Below are 21,773 nucleotides of genomic sequence, written 5' to 3'. Positions count from 1 at the left end.
TGTGTGTGTGTGTGTGTGTGTGTGTGATATTTTTAAATTATAAAGTCGGGACTGAGGATGTACTAAATTGGTAGAGTATCTGCTTAGAGTGCACAGGCCTTGGGTTCCGTCCCTAACACCACAAAAACTGGGCGTAGTGGTGCATATCTGTAATCTCACTACTCAGGTGGCAGAGGCAAGAGGATCAGGAGTTAAAGGTTATCCTGGGACACATAAAATGCTGTCTCAGAAAACTAAGCAAAACAAAAACCCCAGATAATGGGGGTATGAATATAATAAAAACATTATAAACATGTATGAACATGTCATAATGAAACCTATTGTTATAATAATTAATATATGCTAATAAAATATAAAATAAATTTATGCATTTAGTCACATGTGTTATGGGCCCTGCACGCTTCTACTGCACTGCTCTGCTAATGTCATCTGCATTAAAAGGGAGATTAATTTAAGAATTCTTTTTAAATTAATAATGATATTTTTCCTTTTGAGACATGGTCTTTTTATGGAAATCGGGTTGGACTCAAACCTGAAGCAATCTCCCTGTTTCAGCTTCCCAAGTGCTAGGATTATAGATGCTCGTCACCAGGCCCGGCTCAAAAATATTTGTTTATGAGCTTCTGTGTGTGTGTATGTGTGTGTGTGTGTGTGTGTGTGTGTGTGTGTGTGTGTGTGTGTGTGTTCTTGTGTTGTGAGCATGCCACAGTACATATCAGGGTGTGTGGAGGTCAGCAGATAACCTCAGGTGACAGTCCTCATCTTCTATATTGTGTGACACAGGACCTCTTTGGTGTTCCCCACTCCATGCGCCAGGCTAGCTGAGCGGAGCGCTCAGGGATGCTCCTGTCTCCAGCTCCCGTCTTCCTTAGGAAGGGATTTCAGGGATTGCAGAGGCACAGTACCAGCAGCCTTACACAGGTCTGGAGATCTGAATGCAGGTCCTCACATTTGCAAGCCATCTCCCCAGCCCAAGAATATTTTTTTGAAATAATATTTTTCAGATTTAACACAATTTGTTATGTGGGTAACGAAACCTAAACATACCTAAACTACAATTCCAATTTTGTATTTAAAAGAAGGAAAATGTGTATAAAGAGAAAGAAGTGGAGTTGGATACAAGGAAAATGTATGGACTATCCTTGGCATTTTCATGAGTTATTTTATTTCAATTTAGGTTTTCTTCTTTTTAAATGACTTATTTATTATTTTAATTTTATGTGCATTTGTGTTTTGCTTACATAATGTCTGTGTGAGGGCATCGAGTTCCCTGAACTGGAATTATAGACAGTTGTGAGCTGCCATATGGGTGCTGGGAATTGAACCCAGGTCCCACGGAAGAGCAGCCAGTGCTCTTAACCACTGAGGAATCTCTCCAGCCCTCGATTTTGGTTTTCTACATTTTTCTAAACTTTGTTGTTTGTTTTTTCAAGACAGGGTTTCTTTGTGTAGTCCTGGCTGTCCTGGAACTCACTTTGTAGACCAGGCTGGCTTTGAACTCAGAGAGAACTCACTTTGTAGACCAGGCTGGCTTTGAACTCAGAGATCCACCAGCCTCCACCTCCTGAGTGCTGGGACTAAAGGTGTGCACCACCACTGCCGGGATCATTTTCTAAACTTTGTACAAAATGCACAAATAAATTTAGTAGTATGGAAAAGAGTTGTTTAAAATATTCCTGCCAGGCAGCGGTGATGCATGCCTTTGATCCCAGCACTTGGGAAGCAGACCCAGGGGGATCTCTGTGGGTTCAAGGCCAGCCTGTTCTACAGAGGGAGATCCATGACAGGCACCAAAACTACACAGAGAAACCCTGTCTCAAAAAGCCAAAAAACCAAAAAACAAAAACAAAACAAAACAAAAAAAACAAAAGCAAAAAACAAACAAACAAAAATTCCTGTTTTACATTTCAGTTGCATTATTTTTTTTAAACATTGTTTTCCTTTATGCTAGTCTGGATTTTCTGCCAATTTTTAAAATGTTACTTTTGGGCTTGGAAAGTTTAATTTTAGGTGTTATTTGGGTGATCTAGAAAAGAACTGAACGCAGGGACACAAAGTCATATTTGTGCACCCACATCACAGCACTTGGCTGGAAGGCGGAAGCGCCCCAAGTGTCCATCAGCAGCTGAAGGAGTAAACTGTGGTAGACCCATAGGCTGGGCTACTGCTCAGTCTGAAAAGGAAGTTCTCACACCCAACAACATGGGAGAACCTGGAAGACACGCCCTGTGAAACGTGGCAGTCACAAAAGGGCAGATACAGAGGATTCTACCAACAAGAAGCAACTGGGAGAGTCCGTTTCACAGACTGTTCTTGCCAGAGGCTGGGGTAGGTGGAACATGAGGAACTGTTCACTGGAGACAGAACTTCAGTTTTGCAGGATGGAGACTGACATCAGGGCAAAAGTCTTTAATACTACTGAGCTGTCCACCTAACTGTGTTATGGTGGTTAATTTCTTTTTTACTTTTTTTTTTTTTTGGTATTTCACTTTTTCTATCTCTCTCTCTCTCTCTCTCTCTCTCTCTCTCTCTCTCTCTCTCTCTCTCTCTCTCTCTCTCTCTCTATTTAGAGACAGGGTCTCATGTAGACCAGGCTGGCTTCGAACACTCTAGGTAGTCAAGGCTGTCCTTGATCTTCTGATCCAGGGATTACAGACTCATGGCTGATTTTACTATAATTTTTAAGAAACATGATTTCTTTTTTTTTTTTTTTTTGGTTTTTCAAGACAGGGTTTCTCTGTGTAGCTTTGCGCCTTTCCTGGAACTCGCTTTGGAGACCAGGCTGGCCTTGAACTCACAGAGATCCGCCTGCCTCTGCCTCCCGAGTGCTGGGATTAAAGGTGTGCGCCACCACCGCCCGGCAATTTCTTAAATCTTAAAAAAAAAGATAAAGAGAATAATCAGCTCTTATGTGCCTTTCTTTGGGCTATAGTCAGTGTGGTGCAGTGCTGCCCATGAAGCCAGGCTTTGGGGTACAGATTTGTTAGTTCATCTCATGAACTCTTTTGACATAACTACCGCTTTAGGAAAGCTGGTGGTTGGCCCCAGGGCACATAAGGAAGTGGACAAGCACAGCCCTACCTGTGATGTGTAGTCGCAGCCCAGAGCCATGGACCAGGAGTGTCCAGGAGCCTGTGTGGACTTGGACCCCACAGTCAGCTGTGTAAGGACCATGTGTGAATTTCACATTAAACCAGATAATGCATGGTCCTAAGGATTGCCAGTAGACTCCTTAGGTGTCCTGGCTGACTACAGTCCTTGTTTACTTGTATATGTGTGTTTATGCCCTCTGTGTGGTGGCTTGGATGAGAAGAGTGTCTCCCATAGGCTCGGGCATTTGAACTCTCCAGCTGTCACTGTTTGGGAAGGTTTAGGAGGTATGACCTTGTTAGAGGATGTCACTGGAGGTGGGCTTTGAGAGGTCAAAGTTCTTGTCCTCTGCTTTGTGCTTGTGGTTTATGACGTGATATCTTAGCTTCCTGGAACTACCACATCTGTTGCCATGTGTCCCCGACATGATGAACTCTTTTTTTTTTTTCAGACAGGGTTTCTCTGTGTAGCCGTGGCTGTCCTGGAACTCATTCTGTTGACCAGGCTGGCCTTGAACTCACAGAGATCCACCTGCCTCTGCCTTCTGAGCGCTGGAATTAAAGGCATGTGCCACCATCACCTGGCTCATGATGAGCTCTTATTCCTCTGGAATCATGAGCCAAAATAAATTCTTTCTTCAAAGTTGCCTTTGGTCATTTTTTTTTTTGGTCATGTTTTATCACAGCAACAGGAAAAGTAACTAACACATGTGTGTTCATGTCCCAGTGTGTGCGTATTTGTGTGTAAGGGTGAGTGCATGTGCACATGAGCATACCGGCATTTGGAGACCAGAGGACAACCTTGATGCTGATCCTTAGGACCATCCATCTTGTTTTTAGAGGCAGGGTCTCACTGAAGCTTGCCCAGTAGGTTAGGCTGGCTGGCTAAGGAGCCCCAGGGTCCTCCCGTCTCCATCTCCTCAATGTCGGGATTGCACCCCTCTTTTCTTTCATGGGGTTTCAGTTCTGGGTTTGAACTCGGGTCTTTGTTCGGCAAGGCAAGCATTGCCCCGACTGAGCCACCTCCCAGCCCCTGACCCTTACTTTTAAAGAGATTCACAGTGAGATGTTTAGAAGAGGTATTTTTTTTTGAGATCTGTGTTTTACTTTAAAATACTTTAGCCAAACAAATGTGAAGTAAATATGGAAGAAAATGAGCAATTATCAGACCCAGAAAATGGAATGTGGGTTTTTGAAGATGACTCTCTCTCCTTTTTAGTGTGTTCTTTTTCTGAATGCTTTTACATTATGATGAACGTATAAGCATATTTATTTTATGTTCCATTAGGTGTCCTTCAGCACTTTCTTCAATTATTTTTAATTGATTTTAATTACTTCCTTTGTGGTGTTTGAGATGAAATCCAGGGCTTCATATATGCTGACAAGCACCCTATCAACTGAACTATACACAAAAAGCATGATTTATTTATTTTTTTTAAAACCCAAAGCACAGCCTTCCTCCCCTCAGGGACAGTGTCACTGTGTGCCTAGGATGGCTTTGGGGTGGAGACATGGGCTCTTGAGTACAGGGAATGGCCAGGCTGTGACTGTGGGGGCCCATCTTCCTCAGATTCCCCACTCCCCTTCCCAGTGATGGAGGGTACCTGAGGCCCAGCAACCCTGCTGGTCGATTCACCAGATTCAGGAGGTGGGTCAGCTGTGGCAGGTCCAAGTGGCACCTGGTCAGCCTGGGGACGGAGATCAGTTATTGGTATGGCTCAGGCAGGCAGGATGTCCCACCTATCCATGTCCCCACAGGCTGGGCTTGTCACTCACGAGAGCTCTGACAGGTGTCGGGCCTGGCTCAGGCTAGAAGCCAGTCTGGAGACGTGTTCTGGGCTGAAGCTGCACTCACACAGCCTGAGGGGAGAAGGCAGGGCAGATCTGAGGTTCCAGCTGCTGGCCTCCCCTCCCGCGCGTGCGCGCGCGCGCGCACACATACACACACACACACACACACACACACACACACACACACACACACACACACCGGCTCCCCAGAGGACACAGGCCTGGGTTGGGGCCTATGCAAACTGACAGGTGCTGGGTACTGCCTTAGGAGCTGGGAGTCAGTCACTTGTGGAGCTTGACTGCAGGCACACAGCGCCAGCCTCCAGGCACAGGGTGCCTGCCTGCTACGCAGCTCATTTAGATCTCATGGTACATTACAGGCAGCCACTGACTGGCCCCAGCACACAGCTGCTGGGTTATTTCTGGGGAGGAAAAGCTGGCTTTGGCAGGGTCAGCCTGACTCTGTGACTAACGGGGTAGTTCAGGCTCCCTGTGTGGAGGGTGAGCCTGGGCATGGGCTGTGGCCCTGTCCTCCACGGCTTACAGGTAAGCTAAGACTGTTGTCCCTGAAAAGGGACTGCAGGACTCCAAAAACATTCACTTTGATATCAGGCCACTGGTGCCTCAAGGGCCTCCAGGAGGGGCTGCCATGTAAGCTGGCCTTAAAGGGTTAGGAGAATGTTCTCTGAGAAGCAGCGGAAGAAGAGAATGCCAGACTCAGGGCCTGTCGTGAGCAGTACAGGAAGGCCTCATCGGGCAGGAAGTGCTGGTGGATGGAGAGAGAGCAAAGGCCGTGTGTGTGTGTGTGTGTGTGTGTGTGTGTGTGTGTGTGCATTGTATGAGAGTGTATATGTATGTAGTGTATATTTTGTGTGTAGAGTCTGTGTGATATGTGAGATAGTATGTGTAGGGTATGTGCATTTTGTGTATGTAGTACATGTGTGTACTTTCTGTGTTGTATAATATGGTATAATGGAGTTTCTGTGATGTTGGGGATGGGATGGGGACATCAGTGCTCATCAGGAGACCAAACCTGGGTTAAAAGTCAGAAGCAGGCCATCTTAGGAGAGAACCCAGTTGAGGAAGCCATGGGTTCCTCACAGATCAGAATCCCTGTCTTTGTCCGGCTCCACACCCCACCTAGGATTACCTCAGTGTTGTTCTGGCTTCTTCCTCTTTGGACATGCGTATCCGGAAGCTCTGTTTGGAGCCCAGACTGTGAGAAAAGAGGGCAGGGAGGCATCAGCTAGCGCTCTGGGCACCCAGGTCACCGAGCGGGGGCAGAAGAGACAGTGCAGGGAACAGGTCTTGGTCACACACTCTACGAGGAACAGGTTCTGTACACCTGGCCTTCTCCACCCTGTCGGCACCCCATTAGGGACAGGCTCAAAACTACACAACATAAAGCTGCAGTGTGGGGGGCTTGTACCCCCACCGTCAGTCAGTGGTTAGCAGCTTACCTCACAGAGATCTCACAGACACGAGGGCAGGAAGGCAGGGTCTCCAGCAGGCACAGGACCCCTCCCTGAGAGATACTGTTGTGACTGAGGCTAGGAGAGAAGCAAAGCTCAGCAGGGTCCCTGCCCCCTTGTCTCCCCCTCCATTTCTATGTCCAAGCACCCATTCTCCAGATGTTGACATTGAGAGAGAGAGAGAGAGAGAGAGAGAGAGAGAGAGAGAGAGAGAGAGACTGAGAGAGACTGAGAGAGAGAGAGAGAGAGAGAGAGAGAGAGAGAGAGAGAGAGAGAGACTGAGAGAGACTGAGAGAGAGAGAGAGAGAGAGAGAGAGAGAGAGAGAGAGAGACTGAGAGAGACTGAGAGAGACTGAGAGAGAGAGAGAGAGAGAGAGAGAGAGAGAGAGAGAGAGACTGAGAGAGACTGAGAGAGAGAGAGAGAGAGAGAGAGAGAGAGAGAGAGAGAGAGAGAGAGAGAGACCCAGAAGGGACACTACCCTGTACAGGAAAGGCACCTGGCCCTGAGTCCTCGAGAGCTGCCCCTACTGAGCCTGCTGTTCCTGTGGCGTGGGACACTGAGAAGCCTGATCAGGCACCCCATCCCTAGCAGGGCCAGAGACTCCCAGAGTACTAAATTCAGTTGCCTAGCAACAGGCTGTATGAGGAGACGGAGAGAGTGGATGACTTCCTGAGAACCCTCCCTTGCTGCAGGTCCTTTTCCAAACCTGTGCCCCACAGATGGAGTTAGAGGGGTTCTCAGGAGTGGGATAACTAGGAGCTGGCTGCTGCGGCCCCACCTCACTTGGTAGGCATGGACTTGCTTCCCATCTCAAGCTAGCTTGCTGCGGGGTACATGATGGAAGGGAAGGTCTACTTTACCACAAGCCCTAACTTATCTTGAGTGTCTGACACAGGATCTGCCCTTGGTGGGGATGAGAGAGGAGGTTGTCAGGGACAGGTCCAGGTAAGAGCCACCCCTTCCCATCACAGGCTCTTCTTCTCCAGTTCCCTTGAGGTGTTCTCTGAGGAGACTCACTTGGGCTCTCGTTGAAGGGGGATCCCCCTGGCTGTCTCAAGGCTCACTTACTCAAGCCATCCAGAGATGGGTAGCTGCGGCAGGCATTCCAGAAGGCACCTGAGCCCACTGTCATGCAGCAGGTTGGCCTGTGAGGCTACAAGAAGTAAGGAAGAGTGTTAATGATCCAAGCCCTAGCTCTGCCTCCTCCTCATGGTCCCCGTAGCCACTAAATTGGCTGCCACAGCTGCTCGTCATCACCATGGCACCAACAGCCCCACCACCGAAGCACCAGCACCACGCTGAGCTACCGTGCCCATCACCTCACTGTGAGCATCACACCAACAGCCCTACAATCCCCACGGGTCCCTTCTCCAGCACCACAGTAAACCTGTGTTCACTGTGTCCCCATCATTCCCTCCATTATCTGTGGCACTCACAGGGCTCAGCTTCCTCTAGCAGGCTTTTGGTAGTTAGAAAAAAACTGATGAGTTTTCCCCTCCCCCTCTCCACCACCGGCTGCTGCCAGCTAGAATCCACAATTTTCCAGCAAGAATGAGTAGAGGAAGGGACAACTGCTTGGAGGTTGCAGTCACCTAGTGGAGTTCCTCCTGTGATTTAGGAATGGGACATCACCAGAAACTACCTGCATACCATCCCTACTCCCTCTCCCGATGGCATCCTGGTCTCAGCCACAACTTCAGAAACATAACCATGGTGTCCTGAACATCTGATTTCCTATCTACATTTCTGACACTTAAAAAAAAAGATTAATTTATTTAATTTCTATTTAATGTGTGGGGGTGTTTGCTTACATGTATGTATGCCTACGACACGTGTGCCTGGTGTCTCTAGAGGGGCCAGATTCCCAGCCAACTGACAGCTGCCATGTGGTTTCTGGTAACACAATCCGGGTTCTCTGCAAGAGCAGCAAGTGCTCTTAACAACCATTGAGCCTAAATCCCTATCCAGCCCCATATCCCTGACACTTGTTTATCTGGAATTTTCTGGAGAATTTTCTTTTAAAAATTGCTTTGTAGAGGTCTGAGAGACGGTCCAGCAGTTAAGAGTACTTGTTGCTTTTGCAGAGGACCAGGGTTTGGTTCCTAGCACCCACATAGTTGGCTCAACCACCCATAACTCCATCTCCAGGAGATCCAGCACCTCTTTTCTTCCGGCCTCTGTGGGTATCCACGTGTGTGAGATGAGAGAGTATATGTGCACGAGCATGCACACACACACACACACACACACACACACACACACACACACACTCGCAAGGGGAAGGGAATTGATGGATTTTTAAAATCGCTTCGTTTCACAAAGCCAATTAATATAGTGACCTGCATTTGATTTTTATGGTACTTGAGTTTGAGTCTGGCTTTGTACATACTAGACAAGTACTCTAGCACTGAGCTGCACCTCCAGTTCTAAAATGACCTTTAAAACAAGACAAGTTTTCCTCTACCATGAAACAGTCTTCCTTCTTCTTAAAAAAAAAAAAAAACTGCTCATTTTTATTTTATTGGAATCTTGCCTATATGTATGCTTGTGTGAGGGTGCTGGAGGAGTTACAGATAGTTGTGAGCTGCCATATGGGTGCTGGGAATTGAACCCAGGTTCTCTGGAAAAGCAGTCATTGCCCTTAACTACTGAGCCATCTCTCCAGATCCACATTCTTCTTTCTTAAAACACATGTTCCCCGCCAGGCGGTGGTGGCACATGCCTTTAATCCTAGCACTTGGGAGGCAGACCCAGGCAGATCTCTGTGAGTTCGAGGCCACCCTGATCTACATGAGCGAGATCCAGGACAGGCACCAAAACTACACAGAGAAACCCTGTCTCAAAAAACCAAAACCAAAACCAAACAAAACAAAAAAACCAAAAACAAACAAACAAACAAAACCCTCCACATATTCCCATCAGCCACAGTTCTCCTCTGGCCAACACTTTCATTGAAATTTGTTTGTTTTAGTTGAGATAGAGTCTCATTATGTGACGCCTTGAACTTGCTTTGGTGTCCAGGCTCACTTGGAACTTGAAATCCTCCTGTCTCAGCTCCAAAGTGCTGAAATTATGTATCTGAGAAATTGCATATAAGAGAAATTTAAACTATGTAGTTATTATTTATTTATTTTTACAAGACTTCTTTATTTCCCAAAGGTTCTAGGTTGGACTGTCAACTGTACACGCTGGAGTAGCTGTGGGGTGCTGGCAGGTTCTTGAACTCTGTGCTCTGAGTTTCTTATCTACGAACAGGACAGTCACAGTAACCAGGCTTCTGAGAGGGTAACGAAAGCTCCTGAAGCGTTTACAATATGGAGGAGACTCTCATAGGCGTTCACTGCTGTTGTTTTCCTGCTGGGGGTGGGGGCTGTCCTGTTTGGACACTCAACAGAAGCCACAGACACGTCACTTCACAAGTCCCCACCCTGGCTGGCTCCAGGTTCTTCTTCAGCCTAGCCATTTGGTCTCTTTTACCACCAGCTGGGCCAAACAATGCTCCTCTCATTAGCCACCTGCCTTCCAACATCTACTGCAAGCTTGGATGCACTGGGCCACACCTGGCTGAGGGGGTCCTGGCAACCCCTCTGAAGAGCTGCCCAAGTTACAGAATGTGATGGTTAATCTTCATTGCTGACCTGACTGGATTTGGAATCACCTAGGAGGCACACCCCTGAGCATGTCTGTGATGGCATTTTCAGAGAGGCTTAACTGAGGAGAGAAGCTTCCTCACGCTCCCACCACACCACTGTGCCTTCTCCACCATGGTGGAATGTATCTCACTCAAGCCAGGAGCTGAGGCTAGGTGGGGGAGTGCCCACCTGTAACCCTAGCACCCTGGAGGTGGTGACAGGTGGATCCAAAGTTCACCACCATCCTTGGCTACATAGCAAGTTTGAGGCCAATCTGGGCTACATTGGACTTGGTCTTAAAAACTAAGCCAATCAACCACATGGCCCATAAGCCAAAATAGACCCTTTCTTTCCTTACGTTACTTCAGTTAGGTACTTGTCACACAGTGATGAGAAAAGGAACAAACTTGGCCTCAGTGGGAGTAGGGTAGAAGAGAAAACACAGACTGGGGAGACTCAGAGAGGAAACCCAGAGTCCCGCCCATCCCCCAACAGCTCGTCCCGAGTTCTGAAGTGGGGTGGGCACACGAGGGTGCCTGCTCTTAAGGACTCTCATGTTCTTGCACCAGCCCCATCCAGATGTGCTCCACTCCACCTCCTCCTCCCAACTTACTCAAGCTGGCTGAGGACTGTGCCCCTGCTCAGTGCACCACACAGTGGCTCCATGTGCTCGGGGCTGAGGCTGCATCCTGGAAACCTGCGTGTCCGATTGGGGACAAGAAAGAGATGAAACATTCAGATCCTCAGACCACTTCCAGATCAGCTTCTTCTGCATTTGGCCTCTGAGCTCCAGGGGTCCTTCCCAAAGCTGGAACCCTTTGAAAACACCCGGCACCCGTAGCTCCTGCTCCCTGCAGGCCCCTTTCGGTGCCTATGTACTCCTTCTGGGAAGGGCGCTTCTCCACCTGGTCCCTAACCAGTCACATCAGAATCACTCGGGAACTCGGAATGTGAATCCTGGGTCCCCCACCAAATCTGCAGATCAGAAACTCCAGACCAAGGTCAGGAGATCCCAACTCAAGTTCAAGACCTCCAAATCGTTTTAGTAACTGGACTCTCTCTCTCCAATAAGGAAACTCAGACTGAGGAGGGAGAATAAGGATGGCATCTGTTTTTGCAGAGGTGGGATGTGAAGTGACAGTTGGCCTGACTGTTTAAAAATGCCTACAGAGAAATTTCATAGTTAAATGAAAGGGCCATGGTCATCCAGCAATCTTTAAATACACACACATACACACAAACAAAAAAACAAGCTCTTAAGTCAGAGAGTTGATAAAATTGCTAGCTAATTTTTAAAAATCATTATTACTATCCTTAATTAAAACAAATCTTTTTTTTGTTTGTTTGTTTTTTGTTTTTTGTTTTTTGTTTTTTTAAGACAGGGTTTCTCTGTGTAGTTTTGGTGCCTGTCCTGGATCTCTCTCTATAGACCAGGCTGGCCTCGAACTCATAGAGATCCACCTGGCTCTGCCTCCTGAGTGCTGGGATTAAAGGCGTGTGCCACCGCTGCCCAGCAAAAAATTCTTTTTTTTAGATATGGATTTTCTATGTAGCCCAGGGGGACCTTGAACTCACGATCTTCCCACCTCTGTCTCCTGAGTGCTGGGATTACAGGCATGTGCTATCACGTGTGACCTCATTATTTACTATCTAGCCCTTTGCAGAAAGGCTGTGTCTGCCTCTGGGTTTGAAGCAGTCAGCAGCCAGAGCTCAGAGCCCGCCCCTTCTTCCCACTTTATGACTGCATTTGGGTGCCCAGCAAGTGCCAGCTAGTCACTGATTGTCATTTTACAGCAGAGAAGGTGGCAACCCAAAGGGATCCATCCAAGGTCTCGCAGAGAGCGAGCGGCATTCGGCTGCCTCTGCCTTCAAAGGCTGTCCTCCTGCCCTTCAGTACGGCAGGGTCAGCAAGGCAGGGTCACTGGTGTCTGGATATGCCTGATGCCTTACATGTAGGTTTGTGCCGCTTTGCAGATGTTCTGCAGTTCCATAGCTCCCTACTATGTCTGAGGAAGCCAAGAGTTAAAGGGTAAGCAGCTTGCCCAAGGCCCCAGGCCCTGGTGCCACTAGGTCGGATAGCAGGAATGGTGGGCAGGTTGTGAGGCCCTTTCTGCAGATCCAGCCTATTTGGACACAGGCTCTCTGTCAGCTTCTGGACCCAGCCCAGCCCTCTCTGGGCCTTTGATTCTCCCTGCTGGAGGAACTAGCTCACATTCGGCAGGAGGCATCCTGCACTCTCCCCTGGCCTCAGGACTTAGGTCTAATCCCCACGGATGTCCAGGATGGTTCAGGAGACTTACCCAAAGCACACACCCTCTTGCTCTTCCTTGGAGCCAAAGTGCAGGACAGCATGGCAGAGGGACCTGTAGTGTCAGTAAACACTCAGTCACCCTTGGCCATTGCCTCAGGGTGCCCCCAGACTTTGGCTAGGGTACTTCTGCTCACACACACCCTCCAAACACCAGGTTCCACCCTCCAAGACTAGCCCCAGGGCTCCCAGCATGATGCCCACCTGAGATTGACCTTCTGAACCCGTGGGCACAGGTTGAAGACGTCGGCTAGCAGGAAAGGGCTTCTTGAAGATAGGACGGTGTTGTTCAGCCTGAGAAAGAAAGGGGCGGGGCCAAGCAGGGCTACTGGTCAAGAAGCAGCTGTGCTGGAGGGGCAGGAAGAGGAGTATATCTTGGCTGCCAGCTCAGTAAGGTAATATGGAAGACAACAGGGACTCATGGAGGAGGGGGGAGGGGACAGGGGTGGGAGCAGGCTGACAAGGGTTTGCGTTCCAGTTCTCTTTGCTAGCGGTGTGACCTTGAGTAAGCCTCTGAGTCTCAGGCTCCTTATGGGGCAAACGAGACTAATTGTGGTATTCTTTCCTCTCCAGCAGGCACCCTGCCTGGCATGCAAGATTGTTGCTATGGTTTAAATTTTCTTTTAAAGATTTATTTGTGTTTATATGTCTCTGAGTGTGTGTCTGTGTGGGTGTATGTCACCTGTGTGTACGGAGGAGACAGGGTACCCAAAGTGTGCAGAAGAAGACATCAGATCCTCTGGAACTGGACTCACAGGTGGTTGTTAGCCATCTCATGTGCCACCCACCAAACTTGGTTCTTTGCCAGAGCAAGAAGTTCTCTTAACCACAGAGCCATCTCTAGGCCCTTACATTTATTTCTTCTTTTCTGTGTGTGGTGTTCATGCACGTGTATAGGCATGTTCTCAGGTGTGTGCATGTTCTTGTGTGTGGGTGCAGGTGTGTGTGTGTGTGTGTGTGTGTGTGTGTGTGTGTGCGCGCACGTGAGCACACTAAGATTGCTATCCCAAATCTTTGATCTCTCTCTCCCACAGTATTCTTTGAGGCAGAGTCTCTCCATTAAAGCCAGAACTCACCGATATGGCTGGTCTCACTAGTTAGCTAGGCCCCCTGTCTTCTTTCCACACAGATCACAAGCAGCAAGAAGTGAGGAGAGCCAGACATTCTAGTGACAACCCAAGGGACAAAATTACCACGTGCTGCAAACTTGGGCCTTAGAGACCTGGATGCGGGTGCGTCCTGAGTGGGGCACAGCCCCCTCTCTACCAGTTGCAGCTCTTGTCCCTGAGTCTCTCTCTACTCAGCAGCCATCCTTAGCTTTGGAAAATTCAAACCACTCATCTGTCTTTCAAATTCCTGGGAGTGAAAACCCAAACCCTCTCTCTGGCTCCCAGGTCCTGTGACCAGCCCTGACTTCTCCCTCCATCTTGCTTCCTGGCTTCTTCCTGTCAGCCTGTGGCTCTGTTCTCATGCGGATCCAGGCTGTTCCTGTAACCCATCAAGCTAATTGTGCTTCCAGGCTGCAGACATGCTGTTCCCCTTCTGGAATGTAGTTCCCTGCCCTTGACAAGCTCCCAAAGCCAGATCTCTGTCATCTTGGTTGTAGCTGTCCTGATTACGCCCACTGTGGTGTTTGAATGTAACTGGTCCCCATAACCTCACAAGGAGGGGCACTATTAGGAGGTGTGGCTTTGTTGGAGTAGACATGGCTTTGTTGGAGGAAGTGTGTCACTGTGGGGGCAGGTTTTGTGGTTTCCTATGCTCAGGATACTGTCCAGTGTCTCGGTTGACTTCCTGTTGCCTGCAAGATGTAGGACTCTCAGCTACTGCCGCCTGCAGGCTGCCATGCTCCCCATTGTGATGATAGTGAACCGAACCTCTGAAACTGTACGCGAGACACCCCAATTAAGTGTTTTCTTTATGAGTTGCCATGGTCATGGTGTCTCTTCACAGCAACAGAAACCCTGACTAAGACAACTACATCTGTGTTATCTGTGTTGGCTCTCCAGCTCCTTACCACCTAGAGAAGAGCACCTTGTCATTGATTACATCCACACATTGTTTGGTTTAATCCCCCCCCCCATCTCTGTCTGAGGCAGGGTTTCACTCTGTGGCCAGGCTAACCAAGAACTTGAGATCCTCTTGCCTCAGCCTCCCCAGGGCTCGGGTTCTGTCTGATGCCACCCGGTTGTATCATTTGATGTCACTGTGCTCCTTGCTTGGCAAACACCAAGAAGGCAAGGGCCTAGTCATTTGCTTTCACTTCCCGTGCCCATAGCTCCCCAGGCAGTGCCTAGTCAACAGCAGTGAGGGTGAGTCAAATGAAACAAGGGCCCAAAGGCAGAATCGGGGCCGACGCTGTGTGACTAATCATCCCGTCTCTGACCATCTCACATCTGCACGTCTCCCTCCCCACTCTGCACAGCATCAGAAGAGAAGCCAGGGCCCAGAGGCAATGTAAGCAGTCTTGGACATGTCCAGAGCTCAGCCTCGGTGCTCTTAGTGCCACTATTAATGCTATGATTTAATTTCCTGTTGTATTTTTCTTTTCCATCTCAGCTGTGGATGTTTCTCCCCCAACCCCCTCTGCTAGAAGCATATTTAAAGTAAATCCTTTTTAAATTCTAACCAGTCTGCACTGAAATTAGAAAACTGAGTTTTAAATACTTTGATGGATGCGGCTTAAATTCCTCCCTTTGACAGAGTTAGAGGGTGACCTTTAGAAACATGGCATGTGACATATACATGGCCTACATCTGCTTGGGCCCTTTGTAGGGGTAGGTGACCTTCCCATAGGCAGCAGATGCATGATGGACTCTTGGCCACACCCCTCCCATGCTTCATGAGCTTCTGAGCACATGGCCTATTTGATTCCCAACCTAGAGTAAGATCTGGGATGTGAACCCCATTGTCAGAACACAAAACTGAGATCCCCAGGAGACAAAGAACCAGGGTGATGCTGGATGATCTGGGTCTCAGATGTGAGGGGTGAATAGATGTAGTGGTGGGAGAGAGGAGGGGAGGAGGGGATAAGAAGGGCAGCCCTGTCACACAGAGCCTGGGGGACGTGCTCAGCTGGACAGAAGGACTGGAAATCCAGACTTACTGCAGCAGGCTGAGCTGGGGCAGCTTGGGCAGGCACTCTAGCAGGGTCTTCAGGCTTTCATCACTCAGGGTCTTGCAGGACAAGCTGTAAAGCAAAGGATTTGAATGAGGTGGGGGAACCTTCTAGAAAGTGGGCAGCAAAGCTTTACAGCCCGAACCCTCAAGAGATGAGATGACATGTGTTGCTGACAGCATCCTCTCTCAAGACTGGGTCAGGTCAAACACATCTTAGAAACATTAGATGGAGCAAATGAAATTGTTCTGTGTGGCTTTAACAAGCTGCTGGGCATTTTGGATTTCCAAGGGACTCCTGGTCTAGGAGACTCTCTCCACAAACTCCACGGACTAGCAGAGTTGTGAGTGGAGGGGTCATCAACTACCTCTACCACAGTGACAAAGCAGGTGGAACCTGTGAGTTGTCATCCCACTGGAGAGATGTGGGTTTCTGCGGCCCATCTAAACCCACCAATCACTGCATCGAGGGTACAGATAACGTGAGAGATCCAGCAGACACAGGAGACAGTCCAAGCACCTATCCTTGGGCCACTGTGTGTCCTGAATATGTGGAGAGTCCCAGGGCCCTCCACTAGGTCTGGAGTCACTTGCTGTCCCCAGAGCCCTTTGGGCTGTGTCTCCCTCCTGCCTTCACCCCTCTACCCAACCCTATACTCTCTCCTCTGTCCCTTTCCCTTTGTGCCTGAAGGCTTCTGGCCTCAATCCCACTGTACTCATTGGTTGGCTGGGAGGAGAGGGTAGGACAGCATTGATGTGGGTGAGGAGTGGAGGGGCAGGAGCAGCCTGTGGTCTGAAGCTGAGTACCTCTAACGGAGCCCGGCTTCAGGCTCAGACTAGCTCTTTCTGGCCTGGTCTAGCCAGAACCCAGGGCAGTGTCTGAGTGGGGCCTTCACTGAAGGAGCTCTTTGTACAGCACCTCCCCATGTGGGGCTTCCCCACATCCCTAGTCCACAGCCTCTGGGTCTACACACATTTTTAAAGCAATAGACACATGACCCATTCCAACTTATCACAGGTCCACCAGTAGGTAGAGAAGGAAGTGGGCCTGCAGCAGGGGAACTGATCACCTTTCCTGGCCTCTAAGGGAGTCCCAGGTCAGCCAATTGATGCTGGGGGAGGGAACCCTGAGATACTACTTATTCTCCGTACCCCCAGCTCTGCCTGTCTTTCTTATGAAGCATGGGCAAGGTCTGCAGCTCCTAGCCCTGTGTAACCCATGGCCTGGTATTCAGTAGGTGCTTAACAGGTACACAATGCTGAAGCGCTTTGGGAAGCATTGCTGTGACACCACAGGAATGCCTGGTATAGCCTGTCTGTACAAACCTGAATGGGTTTTCAGCATCCTGCTACAGACAGCCAAGGTGCAAAGGCATTGAGAGTCAAACACTCTGCACAAACACCCCAGGCAGGCCACTGAGTACTGAATGATGTATTTGATGATTGCAGGACATTATTATTAATATTTGAGGTTTGTTTGACAATATTTTTGTGGTTACATTAAAATAAGAGTGCAGGGCATGATGGGGCACACCTTTAATCCTAGCACTTGAGAGTGATTTCAAGGCCATTCTGGTCTACAAAGTGAGTTTCAGGCCAGCTAATGCTACACAGTAAGACTTTGTCTTAAAAAAGCTTAAGACTGGGCGGTGGTGGTGCAGGCCTTTAATCCCAGCACTCTCTGTGAGTTTGAGGCTAGCCTAGTCTACAGAGTGAGATCCAGGACAGGCACCAAAACTGTGCAGAGAAACCCTGTCTCAAAAAAACAAAAAACAAAAAACTTAAGTAAGTGCCGGGCAGTGGTGGTGCACGCCTTTACTCCCAGCACTCTGGAAGCAGAGGCAGGTGGATCTCTGTGAGTTTGAGGCCAGCCTGGGCTACAGAGTGAGTTCCAGGAAAGGCGCAAAGCTGCACAGAGAAACCCTGTCTTGAAAAACCCAAAAACAACAACAACAACAACAACAACAACAACAACAACAACAACAAAAAACCCAAACCCAAAACCAAACAAACAAACAAAAACAAAACAAAACCCTAAATATAAAAGAGTATTTACAAATAAAACTATAAAGTGTCTGGAAACTACTTCAAAATCATTGAGCATGTATGCATGTGTTTGTGCATGTATGCCTACATGTGTGTGCACCAGAATTTTTGTTGTTTTGTTTTGGGACAGGGTGCCATTGTGTAATCTTAACCGGTCTGGAGCCAGCTGTGCGGCCCGGTCTGGCCTTACGTTCCCAATACTCCTGCCTCAGTCCTGAGTGTTGGGATGGCAGGCAGGTACCACTGTGCTCAGCTGTGGGCTGTGGTGTATGGGGAGGGGGTAGGTTAGGAGCCTGTCACTCCTGGGAGAGGAGGGAGTACCTAAGTTCCTTCATTCTCTCTAATTTTATATATGCCCGCAGTCTCTAGAATAAAAGAGCTGTTTAAATGACAAAGTATCCTCACAGTGAGGAAGTGTGACAGACAGCCGTGGTCAGGTCGTCAAAGGGGATGAAAGCATGACAGCATGCCGCGCTAAAGCTATACCATGAAGTAGTTGGGCTGGTGGATGCTTTTCCCAAGTCCAGACCTGGAGAAAAACAGCCAAACTCAACCAGCAAATACCTGCCTGGGGGCCCTCCAAACCAAGGAGGACATGGAAAACAAAGAAAGAACTGCAAGCTTCCAGGGAGAGGGGAGACTGAGAAGCAACGCTGGACCGCACTGGGGGTGCAGAGTTCTGTCTCGGTGGAAAGAGCGATAAAACTCCAGTCAACAGCTGTCTGTCTCGGGTGGTTTCCTCACTGTGACCAACACTATGTAACAAGAGACGATGACTCTCTGCACTCTGCAACTTTTTTGCAACACAGTCTAAAATTATTCTAAAGGGGTTTGTTAACGAATTGAGGGCCAGTGAGATGGGAGATGGCTCCCTGGGAGCTACACCATGAGGCGAGAACTGGTAACTGTGAGCTGTGAGCTGCTCGGACTTCCACAGAAGCATCATGACATGCACACCCACATGTGTACACAAAATAAATACAATAACCTTTAAAAAATGAACCGAGGACTGGCAGGATGGCTCAGAGGGTAAGGCCCTTGTCATCATGCCTGAAATCAACCCCTGGGAATTGACTCCTGAAACTTCTGACCTCCACACACAGGCTGCAGCATGTATATACACTCCCGCCCCACATCATAAATGAACAAAATGTAATAAAATGTTTTTAATGAATTGGCCTCACATGACTTGACCCTCGGGGAAAGCCACACTGTCACTGTCACTGAACAGTAACTAGATGCAGGGAGATCTCGCATGCCCAGATCTCATCTTGTCAAACAATGCAAACCCCTCCGTCCCGGTGTTGGCCATGGAGAAGAGCATAGGAAACACACGCTGGGGTCTACATGGATTATCTTGCCCAAAGGGCTGATACCGCCAATTTGAGGTGGAGCCAGAGGTCAGGACATGAGACTGTTGCCAACTGGGAAGGCAGATGTGAGCCTGGTGTGACTGTAGGTAGGCTGCACCCGTCTAAGACTGCAGACCTAGGCAGAGTGGCCCTAATCTGAAAATCCAAAATCCAAACTCTGAAATAGTTTGAGCACTGACACCACACTGCAAGCGGAAAATTCCAGTCCTGACAGGTCCCAGCCCCCAAGTGCAGGCTCATTATAGACACTGAATTTGACTTGAAGGTTATGGGCATAGGGCTTACACGAAACAAATGAATTTGTGTTTAGACCCGATTCCCTTTTCCAAGGCACCTCGTTCTGCATATGCAAACATTCCAAAATCTAAAGAAAATTCCAAAATCCAAAGCCCTCCCAGACCCGAGCATCCTGGATAAAAACTATGCAATCAGAAAGTAAAAAACCGGAGCATACAGTGAGCAAGAAGAGGACTGGACTGTGACAAATGGCACCATGATTCAGAGAGGGGAGCGCTTGTTTAGTGAGGGGGCTCCAGCCTGGAGTCCTTTAAAGGTTATTTTTGTAGAAGAATCACAACACTGATTCTCAAGGGAAGGCTCACTGTCTGTTCCACGGAAGCAGAAACTGAGTGAGGCCCAGGGACTTAAAAGCCAGAGTCAGCTGGCTTCCGGCAGCTGAGTAACTCCTGGTTATGGGCTTGGTCTCTGGCCACAGACCTGGCTGCTCTGAAGTGGGTGAGCTAGTCCAGGGACAAGGGAGGGGCTCAAAGGTGATGAGTTTAGCCCTAGACGCAGGATGGGGGAGGGACTTGTGTGGGGCTCTGGAACAGGACCCCATGCATCCCAGTACTTGAGGCTAGGGCTCCTGGGAGATGGCTGACCTTCAGTGGGTCTCATAACTCCCGGCGTGGGGCTAATGGATCTGGTGAAAGAAGACCAGGAAAGATTCAAGTCCCCCCTGTAAGCCCTCTGCCGGGTTTCTGCACAGCAACCCACACTGTCCCTCAGGGATGGGTCTTGTCACTTACTGGACTTCCAGAGGCCCTGGGCACTTCTCCAGAGTGGCACAGAGGCAGGCAAGGCTCCCGGGTTCCAGCTGACACCCCTGAAGGCTGAGAAGGGACAGGGGACAGGGTAGAGGATTAGAGTATACCCTCCCCCAGAACTGCAGGCCTGAGGCTCCTCTCCTGTGCTCTGCAGGGCACACTCCCCTCCCCAAGCTCTCCTCCAGCCCCTTCCTGTGCCCACCATGATGACATCCACATTAAAGCTGCTCCATGTGGATCAAGGCCTTTCCATCCAGTGCCTGAGCCCAGACACCATTGTCACTCGCTTGGATCCCTTACTACCGCCTGGTTTCTACTCTTGATCTCATGATCCTTCATCACCCTCCAAAGGTCTCATCTTTCTAATGTGTTAAAATGTGTTTTGCCTGCATGTATATACATGCACCAAGTACATGCCTGGTGCCCATGGAAGAGGGTGTCGGATCCCCTAGAACTGCAGTTATTGATGGTTGTGAGCTGCCGTGTGGGCACTGGGAACCGAACCCAGGTCCTCTGCCAGAGCAGCAAGTGCTCTTAACTGCTGGGTCCTTTCTCCAGTCCATGTCTTATTTTCAACACTGCAGTCTCATGGGGCCTCTCCACTGCTTAAAACCTTCAGTGGCTCCCTAGTGTCCTTAAGCAAAAGACAAATGCCCTGCCCAGGCTCTCCTGCTGCGCTCACCGGATACACTGCAATGCTTCCCAACATGCCCTCACCCTGGCTTTTGCTCCTTGTCTCTCGTGCCTGGGGCATGACAACTTTTCTCTGAGTAGCTCTGTTGACGCCCACTTAGGTATCTCCTCGGGGAGAATGTCAGGGTTCAGAAGCGTCTTATAGCCCCTTGTGGTACAGTTGGGAGTTACCCAGACCATACTTTTCCCGGGTGTGAGGTAAACCTCCTTCTAGAAATGAAAGTCTCAAAAGCAGATGGCAAGCCAGGGTAGGGAATGGCTGGGTTTCCAGTGTGTTTCACAGGTATGACGTCCTCTGTAAGGAGAATTCAGGCCTTGGCCCCACTGAGGTGACCCAAAGGGCCCAGCAGCCCCCAGCGCTGGCCTCTGTATCTCGACTCTTTCTTTTCCCATTTCTCAAACTCTCCTCCCTCCACCTTAATTTATAGCCCTGACTTCCTGGCTCTGCCCATTCCTTAACCCCTGAACAAAAGTGGGATACAGTACCAGAAGCTCCTGGAGCTGTAGCGCGGACTGAACTCCAGTTCCGGGGCTCCAGCCGGGAACTCTGGTCCACATCTGCCAGCTAGGGCATCCCTTGGAGGGAGGAAACATAGCTTGAACCACACCCGAGTGACTCCCACACCCAGAGGCAGAACTGGACGGGATTCTGGAGATTTGACCCCAGCCAGGCCCCTCATTGCTCAGGTGGAGAGAAGCTAGAGCAAAGAAAATCAGCAGTTCACACCTCTCCAGGTCAGGCCGCAGCCAGGTAAGTGGAGGCAGAATAGAGTCCCTCCCCTGACCGCCAACTGGACAGGAGCATACATCTGCCTCCCTGTTTCTCAATTCTTTTGCCTTCAGATCCCAGAGGCTCTCCACAGAGATCTCAGTTTGGGAACCAAGAGCATCTAGCCTAGGACTAGCCTGGCTTCAGACTGCCTGGCACATGAGCTGTGGTGAGATCACTGCCCAGCCCCTCCTTAGGTCCCACTCCGAGGACAGCCCCCAAGGGTCAAGGCCATGACGCCTTTTACCACTAGGGGGCAGCTGGGAGCATCTGTGAAGTGCTAAATTAGTTTATTTTTAAGGAGTTAGCCTGGCTTCTCAGGGATTTGCAGATTAGATAGTGCGGCTGCCCCAGAGACCAAACCAGACCTGGGGGGGGGGGCGGGCATTCTTGGGCATGAGTGTGTGTGTCAGGATGGAGATGGGGCATCCACAGA

General features: G+C 49.3%; 1 protein-coding gene across 1 annotated transcript in view; it reads right to left on the bottom strand.

The window, feature by feature from the left end:
* The window catches only part of Nlrc5 (NLR family CARD domain containing 5), a 57,886-nt gene that overhangs the window by 15,465 nt on the left and 20,648 nt on the right, over positions 1-21,773 (bottom strand). Inside the window, exons 20-31 of the mRNA XM_059264572.1 lie at positions 21,055-21,144; positions 19,858-19,941; positions 15,400-15,483; positions 12,498-12,587; positions 12,286-12,348; positions 10,599-10,682; positions 10,033-10,059; positions 7,422-7,478; positions 6,341-6,430; positions 6,031-6,096; positions 4,866-4,949; positions 4,694-4,777 (exon numbers count right to left, since the gene is read on the bottom strand). Coding sequence (XP_059120555.1) covers positions 4,694-4,777; positions 4,866-4,949; positions 6,031-6,096; positions 6,341-6,430; positions 7,422-7,478; positions 10,033-10,059; positions 10,599-10,682; positions 12,286-12,348; positions 12,498-12,587; positions 15,400-15,483; positions 19,858-19,941; positions 21,055-21,144 — 903 coding nt within the window. The remainder of the gene's footprint in view (positions 1-4,693; positions 4,778-4,865; positions 4,950-6,030; positions 6,097-6,340; positions 6,431-7,421; positions 7,479-10,032; positions 10,060-10,598; positions 10,683-12,285; positions 12,349-12,497; positions 12,588-15,399; positions 15,484-19,857; positions 19,942-21,054; positions 21,145-21,773) is intronic.

The sequence above is a fragment of the Peromyscus eremicus genome, chromosome 5 (assembly GCF_949786415.1).
Source record: "Peromyscus eremicus chromosome 5, PerEre_H2_v1, whole genome shotgun sequence".
Classification (NCBI taxonomy): Eukaryota; Metazoa; Chordata; class Mammalia; order Rodentia; family Cricetidae; genus Peromyscus; species Peromyscus eremicus.
The sequence above is the reverse complement of the archived record's forward strand: the minus strand, read 5'-3'. Positions and strand labels throughout refer to the sequence as shown.